This window comes from Symphodus melops (assembly GCF_947650265.1).
Source record: "Symphodus melops genome assembly, chromosome: 10".
Taxonomy (NCBI): Eukaryota; Metazoa; Chordata; class Actinopteri; order Labriformes; family Labridae; genus Symphodus; species Symphodus melops.
In genome coordinates, this window is record NC_136700.1 from 23,993,120 (window position 1) to 24,006,984 (window position 13,865).

Consider the following 13,865-nt stretch of genomic DNA (forward strand, 5'->3'; position numbering starts at 1 on the left):
TTTGACATAAAATAATGTGATTATTGCCACAGTCATACCCTTTGGAAAATGAGCTCCCTGGGGGGAACGTGCAGTTGCTACAGATGTTAATGAGTTCCCTGTACTTGGAGGTGTGAAAAGTCTTGAGAGGATGACATCAGCTGAGCCCTCACTAGACCATTATTCACACCTTTAATGAATGTTTATGTTGTGTTTATTGTTACATCACAAACACATTTAGACTTTTGATAATTGGCTGTTTCCAATACACGAGACACAAACAAGTTTGAAAACAATTCGAAGTAACATGATCTCTGATTGGGAAGCAACCCCCGGTCTTTACTTTGTGTAGCATTCAAGTTCTCAAGTTACTTTTGAAACAGGAAGACGTATACAGTAGGCCGATTGGATTCGATCTGATACCTCAAAGAGCCCTACTCATGCCTGTTATGACATGTATTATTGATCTGTCTGCAGATCAACTAATTTAACCACATCAGCTTATCCAGAAAACAAAACACTTATCCCCTTCTGCCCAGACAGCCCAGATGCACTTGTGTGCCAGGTTGAGCTCTCGTTTGAGCCGAAAACCTTGCTTAAAGGATTTAACACTTGATAATAAGGCCTATAACGGTTTTTGTATTCGTCCTGAACCAAATAAAAGGCAATCATATGGAGCAGTATTCACACTCCAGGGAGCTGTAATCTGCTTGTAAACATCTGCTATCCACTGTTTAACAACCAATAAAAGAGAAGAAGTAAAAACAACAAAACACACAAAGAAGAATAAAAGTTACATACTGCAGTGACGTGGCACGGTGGAGCTATGAGACCTCCTGCTTCGTTCCTATCAGTTCTACGGGGTCAGGCCTTTCATTGCAAAACAAACAAGAACCATGAAATATGCATCCAGGTCTATTTGTTGCCTCTTTCCTATTGAACTGAATTTTTACCAAAACGTGACCCCAAAATCGAGGTACGACCCCTATGAACTGTTACATCCCTACTTCATAATAATAATTTGAGGTCATATTTAATAATCAGGAGGTTTTCGAATTAAATCCTTTATATGCTGCTTTAAATGTTTGTTTGTTTTTTACAATAAGGTGCATTTGTATAGAAAGGGGAAGATAAACCTCTATTGGTCGTATAATGGCACATTTAAATTCCCACAAAATGCAACAGTACACAGATGCTGTACAGTCCCTGACAAAAGTCTTGTCGCTCATCCATTTTGTAGAAACAACAGCTTATAACCTGACTTTTAATTCATTAATTGGTTTTAGAAATGCCTCATATGAAAGCTAAAACACTCCCAAATTATGTTTAAGTTTGCTTCACTGAAGAAAGATTGATCATTTAATGAACACATTTATTGATGTTAAGGGATGTAGAAAACTGGAGCTTTCTTTTAAAAAGGGCAGAGAAGTCATGCGAGAACTTTTTCAGGGTCTTCTACATGATATTTCACTCAGCCTTTCTGATGTCCCTTCTGAAAGACATAGGCTGATCACTGAGTCAAGTACACATTTATTTTTTGCAGGTTATTCCTGACAAATTTAGTCCAGAAATGAGGTTACAGTTTCACTAAAGAAAGTGAATACCCATGCAGTGTTTGGTAACAGACTACGAAGGAAGTTTGTTGGTGTGGTCTTTAGTGCAGCGGGAAACTAGCATGGAATAGTCTTGATAAATTGAACTCTTCTTTTGAAAGAGAACATGGTTGCTTTGGCTTTGTCCACCTCAAGCAGGCACTTACACAGTGTTGTTTTTGGAAAGACAGTTGATACCTCTGAGTGAGAGACCATGGTTGTTGAATGAAAAAGGTTTATTTCTCTTGGCTAGCAGTGAGTCACTGTATTCACCAGGTCCCAGTATCTGAGTTCTCTATCAAATTGATAGTTCTCTATCAAAAGACTAGGCAAATTGGTTTGACAATGTTGGCGTTTAATGAATCACAGAGGGTGAATAACTGTAAGACTAGGTTTTTAAAATTACCACTGGATCTATGTTCTGGACTCCACCAATGGTCATTGCCGTTTGGTGTTACCAAAGAATAAGTACAAGAGACCAACACTAAATACCTCCACGGGGTAGTCAGCTGAGCCTCAGTAACAGGTCAAGGTATAAGAAGGTTCTCAGACATCCAGAAGGGGGTTGAAGCCATGGCTATGTCTCAACTAAAGGAGCCGTTTCATGTTTGATTATCACATCAAGGTATGACCTGGCACTTTCCTTTGGAAGTTTTCAGGGTACATCTGTCGATTGAGATATGCGAAAGTAAATGAAGTTATTAAATATCTTATCTGACCTTGGATCAGCCAGCTAACCAATGGATGGTTAGAAAGGTATGATGTTGTGTCCTCATGTTGGAGTTTTGTGAACACTCATATGCCTTTCTTTAACCAGAAACAATAGTTTGAAAAACTAGTTTCAAACAGAACGCAAAAAAACTGGGACTCCTTTAATACCACAAATGCTTATACTCATGAAGAGTCATTGGATATCAGTGATTCTTTTTAGTCATTTTTAAAACTAGCCAAAGCTTACCTTTTAAAACTTACTTTCAGTTTAACCTCACATATAAAGGGATAGTCACCATCCACCTGTACATTACGCTGTCCACTGGGAGAATGTGGACAGGGGATGTCTGATCACGCCCTAAAAAATATCATTTAACCTCAGACTTTATTTGAAAAGTTCCTTAAAAGCTCAGTAGAACAAGGATCTCTTAGACTTGTGACATAGAAGCTAAAAAGTGTGTCAGTCACACAATCCAGCTGGTTATGGAAGGTAAGTGAAGGATTGAAGTTCAACTGTGTTGGTTCTGAAGAAATATCCTTCGTACAAAATGATGTTTTCATGTGTTGTAATAATGTCAACAATTTTGGAAGCAATGCATATTGAGCATAAAAGTTGTTTCTATACTTCATTCCATTTCTAAATTCTTCATTCTTGTGTTTCTTCAAACAGATGGAGCCAGAGCTTTGCTTTGAGTCCAGAAATAATTCATGCCTGAAGACAAGTTATCCCATACACCTACGTGTTGCCCTCTATGTGATTTTAGGGGTCATAATCATCCTAACAGTGTGTGGAAACCTTTTGGTCACTTTCTCAGTGGCTTATTTTAAGCAGCTCCATACTCCAACAAATTACCTGATTTTCTCTTTGGCTATGTCTGACCTGCTTTTAGGGATACTGGTCATGCTCCCTGCTATGATTCAGACTATTGAGTCTTGTTGGTATTTTGGTGATTTCTTTTGTGAAATCTACATGAGTTCTGATGTCACGTTGTGTACAGCATCAATTCTCAATCTGTTATCCATTTCAGTCGATCGATACTACGCTGTCTGCCAACCTCTGCTTTACAGAAGGAAAATATCTGTCAAAGTTGTTTTGTTCATGATCCTGCTCAGTTGGAGTATTTCAGTTCTTGTAGGCTTTGGAACGATTTTTCTGAAGTTAAATATTTTGGGTATTGAAGAGTTTTATTATACTCATGTTGTATGTGAAGGAGGATGTGTTTTGTTTCACAGTGGAGCGTCTAGTTCTGTTTCATCAGTAATTTCCTTTTACTTGCCTGGAATAATAATGCTTGGCGTTTATTTAAAGATTTATCTTGTGGCACGTAAACAGTTTCATAGCATACAAAAAGCAGGTTGTGTGAACTCAGTCAAAATGTCAAACACAGGCCAGACAAAGGCCACTAAAACCCTGGCTATTGTAATGGGGGTATTTCTTTCTTTTTGGACTCCATTTTTTGTTTGTTTTGTCATTGATCCTTATGTCGGTTATTCAATACCCCCTGCATTTTTTGCAACACTTGCATGGATGTGCTACTTTAATTCTACTGTGAACCCTCTGATTTATGCATTCTTCTATAGTTGGTTCAGAAAGGCATTTAAATTAATAGCCTCAGGTTACATCTTCAAATCTAACATTTCTGAGACAACACTTTTCACTGAATAACTTGATTCATAACCTTATGATATAATAACGTGCACAAAATTGAGTCAACTTCATCAATAGGAATAAACTTGCCCATAAAATATATATATGTAACGACTAAAGAAATTCCTGAACCAAGTTTGAGTCCACAAGATAAAAGTACACATTGTTTTCTTTGGATTTTTATTAAGATATCCTTGACAGCTTTTAATCACACAAGCTATAAATAAGTTTAAAAATATATATTTTCAGTAATGTCACATTTAGTCAGTGAATGTGGGTGACATTATCACTGTCAGCTGCTCCCAATTGAGTGTGTTAAAGCAGCATCATGCTATCAGTTTAAGTTGTTATAAGAGACTTGTACTCCTTTGGTTTTAAAGCTATTGAAGGTAATTTGCTATCATGTTGGATATGAAATATATTATGTCATTGATACATCTATTGAAGAGGATTCCCTCTTCACATGTTGAAGAAATCCAACCTGTTGTCATTATTATAAGCACCATAGTTTTTCAAGTCAGGTCAAACGATGCCTCCAGTTTGGGATTAAGGGTATTTCATGAGAGAGATAGAGTCAAGATAAAATCCCAGCCTTTGAACACACTAACATTTGCATCAAATCAATGAAATTGATTTCTTTAAGAGCCTCAGTACTTTTAGGATTTTGAATTTAGCGTTTACTTGGGCTGATTTGCAGTAGCATTTGCATTGAAGGTTTACTTCTTACAGTTTATTTTGTTTATGTTTTAACACATGTATAGTTTGTACCTTGTTCAATAAAATAAAGATTGTGAAAAAGAAAACTCAAATTACTTATTTCTTATATACAACACAAGGTGTGCAACAAGAAATGGCATTATGAATGAGCCAAATAAAAAGAACTGGTTTCTCCATTTATGCAGCAGTTCTGTTTATTTGTGTCTTTCAATTGCTCAAGGATTTGTTTGTGATTTATTTGATTCGTTTTTGTATTTCTATGTTTGGCTGCTTGTTGTTCGTTGAAATTCTGTTCTTGTGTTGCTGCTTGTTATGTCCAGGACACTCTTCAAAAAAAGAGATTTTTAATCTCAATGAGTTTCTCTTCCTGGTTAAATGAAAATTAAATAAATAATAATAAAAAAAAAACATAGGAAAGGCCTCTGTCCTAGATATCTTTCACATCCTTCTCTGTTTCAGCTGCTAATTGGTCAGTGCTATATTCAGCTAATAATATTAACTATGACTGAAGCTTGTATTAGACAACTTTGAGTATATATGTAGCTTTAATATTATGGCGAGTGTTGCTGTTTTTTTGAATAATGATTTTAAGTGATATTCCAAAAAGTAGAGGCCACAATAAGAGATGAGTGCATGATTAAATGTGGGACTGTACCAGTCATGGCTTCTGACAAGATCCTTGGATGATTGCATTTGAATCAGTGTTCCCATTTTTGTAAAGTACTTTTGCTAACTACCTAATATTAGTGTATAAGATCCATCAATCCATCTGTCCACTCTCTGATACATGTATGTGGCAGGGCATTGGTGACAGTAGGTCAAATGGTACATCTATTCCCTCTGTCCATCTCCACCATGGTCTCCTGTAGGGATGAGCCCAAATTGACCATTTGGACTTGCCCTGAAAATCTCAGAAAAGTGGGGTAATCAGGATGCACACTTATCAAGGGAGTCGACGCTCCTCACTCCTTTCCCTTATGGATACTAATTTTTGCTGCTGGTATCCATGATCCACCCAGTCAGTAATCAATGCTCATGACATCAGATTAGGGTAGGATCTGATGGTTTAAAGACTTACATTCTTGGACAACTCCCTCTTCACTCTAATGGGTTGGTACATGGCCCACATGACTTCCAAACCTGCATTAATATGTTGTCCATTTAACACTCCCTTGTGATTATGAGCCCATACATTTTAACAACTTTGCACGCCTTGTAAGCAAATCCTTGTTTTTAGGCAAAGAACCATGGCCTCATGCTTGGACATGCAGAATATCATTCCAACCCCTTTCCATTTCGTTGCAAACCATCCCAGTGACTACTGGAGTTCACAACTTGATAAAACCATCTGAACCAGGTAATCAGTAACAAGAAGAAATGCAATTTATAGGTTCCCAACCAAAAAAAAAAACACAAAAAAAAAACATTCATCCTAGGCAAATCAATCTAGCCCCCCAAAAACAACAATTTTCAAAAGAAATGTCTCATAGTTTTCATTGGTCCTAATACCCTCCTGATCCATATACTAAGAGTCTACCACTGTAGATGGAGTGGAACATTTTTTTTTTTTCAGAGATTAAAGACCAAAGTTGTGCCCAGCACTCTTAGTAAATTTAGTAGAATTGGGAGAAAAAAATCAATTATTAGCTATAACTATGAAACTTCTTCCACAGGTTAGTAACATCATACCAAAGAAAAAGGTGTATCTCAAGCTAATGAGATTTTTTGGTGACATATGCAAATTCTCAAATGTACCATAATTTGCATATAATAAAAAACAAACAAAATTTGAAAATTGGATGAAGCCAGATGATTTTTTCATTTTGTTGACACAATACAGAAAGAGACAATTGAAAAAGGGACTGTGGCTATGTTACTATCCCATACATAAGAAAATACTATTTAGAGTCATAAAAACATCTATTTTCTCCATGTTGCTAGTATAAAATTAAGAAAATATTTGGCAATTGAAAATATATCACAAAACTGCTCCCTCATCAAACACTTAAAGATAGAAATCTGTAATGAATAGTTTATGTAGGTGTTACTGAAGGGAATATTTCTGCTCCACAGTGTACGGAAACCTCATTTTGAGAAAAAAATCCTTTAATGATTATAGTGAAAGGGAATCAATTTTTCAGTAGAAATCACAACTAACAGACAAGTCATTGATATTGAAATCTGTAAATAGACAATACATACCCAAAACCACAACTAAAGAGACAGACGTACTAGAGAAAAACCAGGAAGCACTTTAATATACAAAATAGGAGGTAGTAGGCCACAACACTTTTTTTTCTCCTTTCTTTCAGGCTTACAGTATTAAAAAAACAAACAAAACCACCACCAAAGAGCAGGATCTGAGACCATTATCAAAAGAGAAAATAACCATTGTTATTCACTTTGGCAAGGCCGTGTAATCCACGCAACGCAACAGGGGCGGCAGTAGCTCAGTCCGTAGGGGACTTGGGTTGGGAACCAGAGGGTCGCCAGTTCAAGTCCTGATGCGGACTGCTGGTAGCTGGAGAGGTGCCAGACCACCTCTCTAGCACTGCTGAGGTGCCTGTAAGCAAGGCACCAAACCCCCACTAGCTCAGGTGGGCGCTTACAGTGGGGGCAGCCGCCGCACTCTGACATCTCTCCATATACAGATGTTCACAAATCCTGCTTGCATGTGTGTGATTCAGGCCTGTGTATGAGAAGCCTAACAGAGTGCAAACCAGAATTTCCCCCTAGTGGATTAATGAAGTACATAAAATAAAAAAAAATTATAAAAAATAAACTGGGACTCCATTCAAAACACAAATGCTGTCAGACTCATTATGGGTCATTGGACATCAGTTAATCATTTTTTGTAATTTTTAGAACTAGCTAAAGCATATGTTTGAAAACGTACTTTTAGTTAGTTTAACCTCACATACATGCCATTAAATGAAGTTCAAAGGGATCGTCACCATTCACATGAACCATACCCTGTCCACTGGGAAAAATGTCTGATCACGCCCTAAAATATATATTTTAACCTCAGACTTTATTTGGAAAGCTCCTTAAAAGTAGTACAAGGATCTCTTAGACTTGTGACATAGAAGCTAAAAAGTGTGTCAGTCACACAATCCAGCTGGTTATGGAAGGTAAGTGAAGGACTGAAGTTCAACTGTGTTGGTTCTGAACAAATATCCTTTGTACAAAATGATGTTTTCATGTGTTGTAATAATGTCAAAAATTTTGGAAGCAATGCATATCAACGCTCTCCAGTGCTGATATGTACTTCCAAATCAGAGAGAGTTATTGAGCATAAAAGTTGTTTCTATACTTCATTCTATTTCTAAATTCTTCATTCTTGTGTTTCTTCAAACAGATGGAGCCAGAGCTTTGCTTTGAGTCCAGAAATAATTCATGCCTGAAAACCATCTATCCCATACACCTACGTGTTGCCCTCTATGTGATTTTAGGGGTCATAATCATCCTAACAGTGTGTGGAAACCTTTTGGTCACTTTCTCAGTGGCTTATTTTAAGCAGCTCCATACTCCAACAAATTACCTGATTTTCTCTTTGGCTATGTCTGACCTGCTTTTAGGGATACTAGTCATGCTCCCTGCTATGATTCAGACTATTGAGTCTTGTTGGTATTTTGGTGATTTCTTTTGTGAAATCTTCATTAGTTCTGATGTCACGTTGTGTACAGCATCAATTCTCAATCTGTTATCCATTTCAGTCGATCGATACTACGCTGTTTGCCAACCTCTGCTTTACAGAAGAAAAATATCTGTCAAAGTTGTTTTGTTCATGATCCTGATCTGTTGGAGTATTTCAGTTCTTGTAGGCTTTGGAACGATTTTTCTGAAGTTAAATATTTTGGGTATTGAAGAGTTTTATTATACTCATGTTGTATGTGAAGGAGGATGTGTTTTGTTTCACAGTGGAGCGTCTAGTACTGTTTCATCAGTAATTTCCTTTTACTTGCCTGGAATAATAATGCTTGGCGTTTATTTAAAGATTTATCTTGTGGCACGTAGACAGTTTCACAGCATACAAAAAGCAGGTTGTGTGAACTCAGTCAAAATGTCAAACACAGGCCAGACAAAGGCCACTAAAACCCTGGCTATTGTAATGGGGGTATTTCTTTCTTTTTGGACTCCATTTTTTGTATGTGTCATCATTGATCCTTATGTCGGTTATTCAATACCCCCTGCATTTTTTGCAACACTTGCATGGATGTGCTACTTTAATTCTACTGTGAACCCTCTGATTTATGCATTCTTCTATAGTTGGTTCAGAAAGGCGTTTAAATTAATAGCCTCAGGTTACATCTTCAAATCTAACATTTCTGAGACAACACTTTTCACTGAATAACTTGATTCATAACCTTATGATATAATAACGTGCACAAAATTGAGTTAACTTCATCAATAGGAATAAACTTGATCATTACATATATATATGAAACGACTAAATAAATTCCTGAACCAAGTTTGGGTCCACAGCTTTTATTCACACAAGCTAAATAAACTACAAAATAGGACACATGGAAACACACTAAAGACTAAAGTAAACACAAGACTATGAAACATTCAAACACACAAGGGAAACAATCAACACGAGGAAACAAACACTAAGGAAAGAATGAAAACTATAACAAGATGAAACACAGAACCAAACCATGACAAGAGGATTCCCTCTTTACATGTTGAAGAAATGTATCCTCTTATCAGTAATATAAGCACCATGATTTATTACACCAAAGATTGCAATAAATCATGAGGAGAAAATACTGCGCAAATCCAGTTGACACTTTGCTGCGTAGTAAAAAAAAAAAAAAACGTTTTTATTGTTATTTTTCTCATGGCTAAAGTTCTCTATCCTCTTCATGAGGGCTGATGAAATCTCAACAAGATGAGACCAGGAAATGTTCACTGCAGCAGTAGTAGAGGCCAGAAGAAGAAAGGACATTTTTGAAATATAAAAGTATGCATTGCATTTTAAGTGTAATGTCTGTTTTCACTGACAACGCCCTACATCCAAATCTTACTAGTAAACCAACACTGGGCAAACCCAAGAAAGCTGAAGGTGAAATGTGTTCACTCACAATAAAGTGACAGTAAGTTTATTTTCAGTGTGCCACACATTTTCTGTTTCCAAAAAAGGATGGTGTGTTCTGTCATATTTATAGTAAAACAATATCATGACCACACAGTAAATGTGAGAATGCACATGTATACATTACACATTTCTTAACACATATTTAAAATGATACTAATAATTTCATGTTGTTTTTGTTTGTTTTATCAGTTTCTAACATTCTTTGTTTTGAACTTTAAACAGTCTCACAAATAAATCAGTAAAAGGTTATTCAACTCATGCAGTATAGTCCTGCTGCTGTGTCCACTGGGACGGACTGTTCAAATTCACTCCCTTTAGATTTATAATGTAACATCCGACTATAGTGGTGAGCTCATAAGTACAATAATCACTGTACCTTGTGCTAATCCTGTCCAGGTGATTATCCAAGGTAAGAGTGGGACTGATTTCAAGAGCAAGCCTATTTAAATAGAATGAGGGTTTTTTTACGTGTTTAGCTGAGATTTCTAAATTGTTTGTTTGCTTATCATCAATGGCCATAGCAACACATATTAAAAATGTTTATTTTTCTTATTCTATCAATAAATATTTACTCAACATTTGAGGTCAGTTTTCCTAATGCCTGCCAATGATTATAAAGTATGTTTACTTTTTGGTATTTTCTAAAAGGAATTAAGATGTAAAGGTAACCTTTTGTTGGCATTGATGAATTGCAGCAGTATATGAGCCCTTCTACAGCAGCCAGGGAGGCAGTAACTTGTGTGTTATATTTTTTACTTTTGAATAATACAATCAAAGTCTGCTACAAAAATATTATGGAAAATTAAAGCAGACAGAACCACAAAGCAAGAAAAAAAGAGCGGCAATATCACAGCATCTTGTATAGTATTTTACCTCACTGCTTTTTCATTATTTCTGACACAAATGGAAATGAGCGTTATAGATTAAACACAGTGTTAGTAACAAAACAGTATAACATGGAATACAAAGTAGAAGACAATTAAATTGTACACAAAATGGTGTGTATGGTCTATGGTGACGTTTGTTTATTTGTATCATATATCTATATCTGAATTTCCTTTTTTTCTCAAACAGATGGAGCCAGAGCTCTGCTATGAGTCAAGCAATGCTTCTTGTCTGAGGACAGTCTATCCCATACACCTACGTGTTGCTCTTTATGCGATTTTAGGGATCACAGTCGTTCTAACAGTGTGTGGAAACCTTTTGGTCACTTTCTCAGTGGCTTATTTTAAGCAGCTCCATACTCCAACAAATTACCTGATTTTCTCTCTGGCTATGTCTGACCTGCTTTTAGGGATACTAGTCATGTTTCCCGGTATGATTCAAACTATTGAGTCTTGCTGGTATTTTGGTGAATTATTTTGTAAAATCTATATGAGTTCTGATGTCACGTTGTGTACAGCATCGATTCTCAACCTGTCCTTCATATCAGTCGATCGATACTACGCTGTTTGCCAACCTCTGCTTTACAAAAGTAAAATATCTGTGAATGTTGTTATGATCATGATTCTGATCTGTTGGAGTATTTCTCCTATCATAGGGTTTGGAATGATTTTTCTGAAGTTAAATATTTTGGGTATTGAAGAGTTTTATTATACTCATGTTGCATGTGAAGGAGGATGTGTTTTGTTTCAGAGTGGAGCGTCTAGCACTGTCTCATCAGTGATTTCTTTTTACTTGCCTGGAATAATAATGCTTGGTGTCTATGTGAAGATTTTCCTTGTTGCACAGAAACAGTTTTGCAGCATACAGAATGCAGGCTGTGTGAACTCAGTCAAAATGTCCAACATAAGCCAGACAAAAGCCACTAAAACCCTGGCTATCGTAATGGGGTCTTTTCTGTGCTTTTGGACTCCATTTTTTGTTTGCAACATCATCGACCCTTTCATTAATTACTCAACACCCCCTGAATTGTTTGAAACTCTGGCATGGTTGGGCTACTTAAATTCTACTGTGAACCCTATGATTTATGCATTCTTCTATAGTTGGTTCAGAAAGGCTTTTAAATTATTAACCTCCGGTAGTATCTTTAAATCTGACATTTCTGAGACAACACTTTTTAATGAATAAACTGCATAAAAGAAAATTGTGAGGAAGTTTGTATTGAGTTACATTTACACAAACACCAACAGGTTGATAATTGCACACTAAATGTTCATTAGAGGCTTTAACAAGTTCTCTGTTGTCACAGACAGGCGTGTATTTTGTTTACATTCACCTTTTTGGTTTCTTAAAATATCAACCTAAGTTTATTAATTGCGTACTTATGCTCCCAAAGCTAAACATTGTTATTTAGATGAAATACAACAACACCTGCAAATTGACAGTTACGTATCACATTAAGTACAGACTGTGTCTTTATATATGATATCAAGTATATAATGTTATGTGTGGATTTATATGAGAGAGGGTTACTTCTTTACTTTATAAATTATCGTCACTACTGTTTCATGTCAAGAGAAATCTGACAAATGTTAGATTACGAGCGTACATGAAGCAGTTTGGTCAAACTCTACATATTTAAGAACATGCAAAACCCTGGGGATATTTGTATATCTTGCCATAATTTAGCTGTCCAATAATCGATCCTTAATGACGGTGACAGCTGTTGACATAAACATTTTTTTATAAAGTAATCTTGTATTTATCTATTTTTTTTCGGGCTTTTCTGCCTTTATTTGAGAGAGAGAAAGAGGATAGAGTGGAAAATCAGGAGAGGGGGGGGGGGGTGACATGCGGGAAAGGGCCTCCGGCCGGAGTCGCCCACATGAGGATCACAGCCTCCATACAGGGTGACGTGAGCGCTGCCACTGGTGCCCCCTGTAATCTTGTATTTCACAGTTTTTAGTTTGAGAAAGGTTGGTCTAGACCATATTCTTTGTTATATAATTTATAGAGACCCAAAATGACGCCACTTGGAGCAAACCATTCAGCAAAGCCATGTAGAATGAGAAAAACAGAAATATCAAAAATGCTATAACCCAGGGATAAATCCCAGAGGTAATTAAAATAATTCTAAGGGTTATATATTGAAATGTACATAGTAGTAGAAACACTACAGTTACAACAAGCTGTGTAGCTTTAATAAGGTAAGTAAGGTTTTCATAGGTTTTCATAGTTTTATTGAAAAGCACATCCCTCATCATGAGGCAAGACCATAGACTTGGAAGACTAGGAATAGTAATGACATTTTTGTAGGCCAACTCTGAAGTAGCTTTGCCCTGGGTTCCAATGACAATTCGCCTATTTTGCATTGGATTTTGGATCAATGTGAAAAAACAGGCTCTGTGACAAACACATTTCTGATGCGTAGCTGTTTTGTTCAGCTGGATAAAAGACCGTTTATATGAAGTTTGAAGCATGAATGCAGTCGAGAGAAGTATAACGCTAATGTTATGCTACAAGCGAACTACACTGCGGTCAGTTGATTTTGACGTCACGACCGCCATGCTTCAATGATCTAATCAGCGGTTTTGTTTATTACTCTAATATTTGCAAGAGCACTAAAAGACATGACCTGATTCACCTCCACTGGCTCCTGATCAAGTATCAATATAAACGCCTCCTAATTAGCAACAAATGTCTCTATGCTCTAGACCCGATGTACCTCACTGACCTCCATCCCTACACCCCGTCCTGACCGCTGCGGTCCTCAGCAACCGGCCTGCTCTCCATCCCCACACCAAACTACGATCCTTTAGTGACAGAGCCTTCAGTGCCTCAGCCCCCACTCTGTCCCTGCTGACATCCACACTGCTGCATCTCTGGACATTTTAAACAATCTTCTCAAAGACCACCTGTTCAACAAGACCTTCCACCTCTGTTAAAACTGCCCCCCCCCCCCTCATAGAGCACCCCGTTCTTTTTGTCTTCCTTCTTCTTACTTCACTTGTTTGTTTTGTGTAATTTCTTTCTCTGTTTGTTTTTTATTTTTTGTTTCCCTTTACTGCCTACTTTTTAAGACTGTAAGGCATCCTTAGCTTTATTTTGAGGCACCATATGAATCTAAGCCATTATTATCATTATTACTATTATTATTTTGTGCTTTGCCCTAAAATCCTATTTTCTAATATTACTGCCCAAGAGGGCAACCTTGAGTTCACTTTGATGTACACTC

At 36.8% G+C, this 13,865-nt stretch overlaps 3 protein-coding genes across 3 annotated transcripts; all 3 read left to right on the forward strand.

Moving 5' to 3' along the window:
* Positions 1-2,952: 2,952 nt before the first annotated feature.
* Positions 2,953-4,026, forward strand: LOC306830653 (trace amine-associated receptor 1-like; the record flags this gene model as incomplete). The annotated part of the gene is made up of 1 exon (XM_079354245.1): positions 2,953-4,026. One exon carries the CDS (start codon positions 2,953-2,955, stop codon positions 3,946-3,948), a length of 996 nt encoding a protein of 331 aa, XP_079210371.1. The 3' UTR covers positions 3,949-4,026.
* A 3,979-nt stretch (positions 4,027-8,005) lies between these two features.
* LOC306830775 (trace amine-associated receptor 1-like) lies at positions 8,006-9,002 on the forward strand (the record flags this gene model as incomplete). Its single annotated transcript, XM_079354454.1, has 1 exon — positions 8,006-9,002. One exon carries the CDS (start codon positions 8,006-8,008, stop codon positions 8,999-9,001), a length of 996 nt encoding a protein of 331 aa, XP_079210580.1. The 3' UTR covers position 9,002.
* A 1,820-nt stretch (positions 9,003-10,822) lies between these two features.
* On the forward strand, positions 10,823-11,818 carry LOC306830774 (trace amine-associated receptor 1-like; the record flags this gene model as incomplete). The annotated part of the gene is made up of 1 exon (XM_079354453.1): positions 10,823-11,818. The coding sequence occupies one exon, from the start codon at positions 10,823-10,825 to the stop codon at positions 11,816-11,818; it is 996 nt and encodes a 331-aa protein (XP_079210579.1).
* Positions 11,819-13,865: the final 2,047 nt, after the last annotated feature.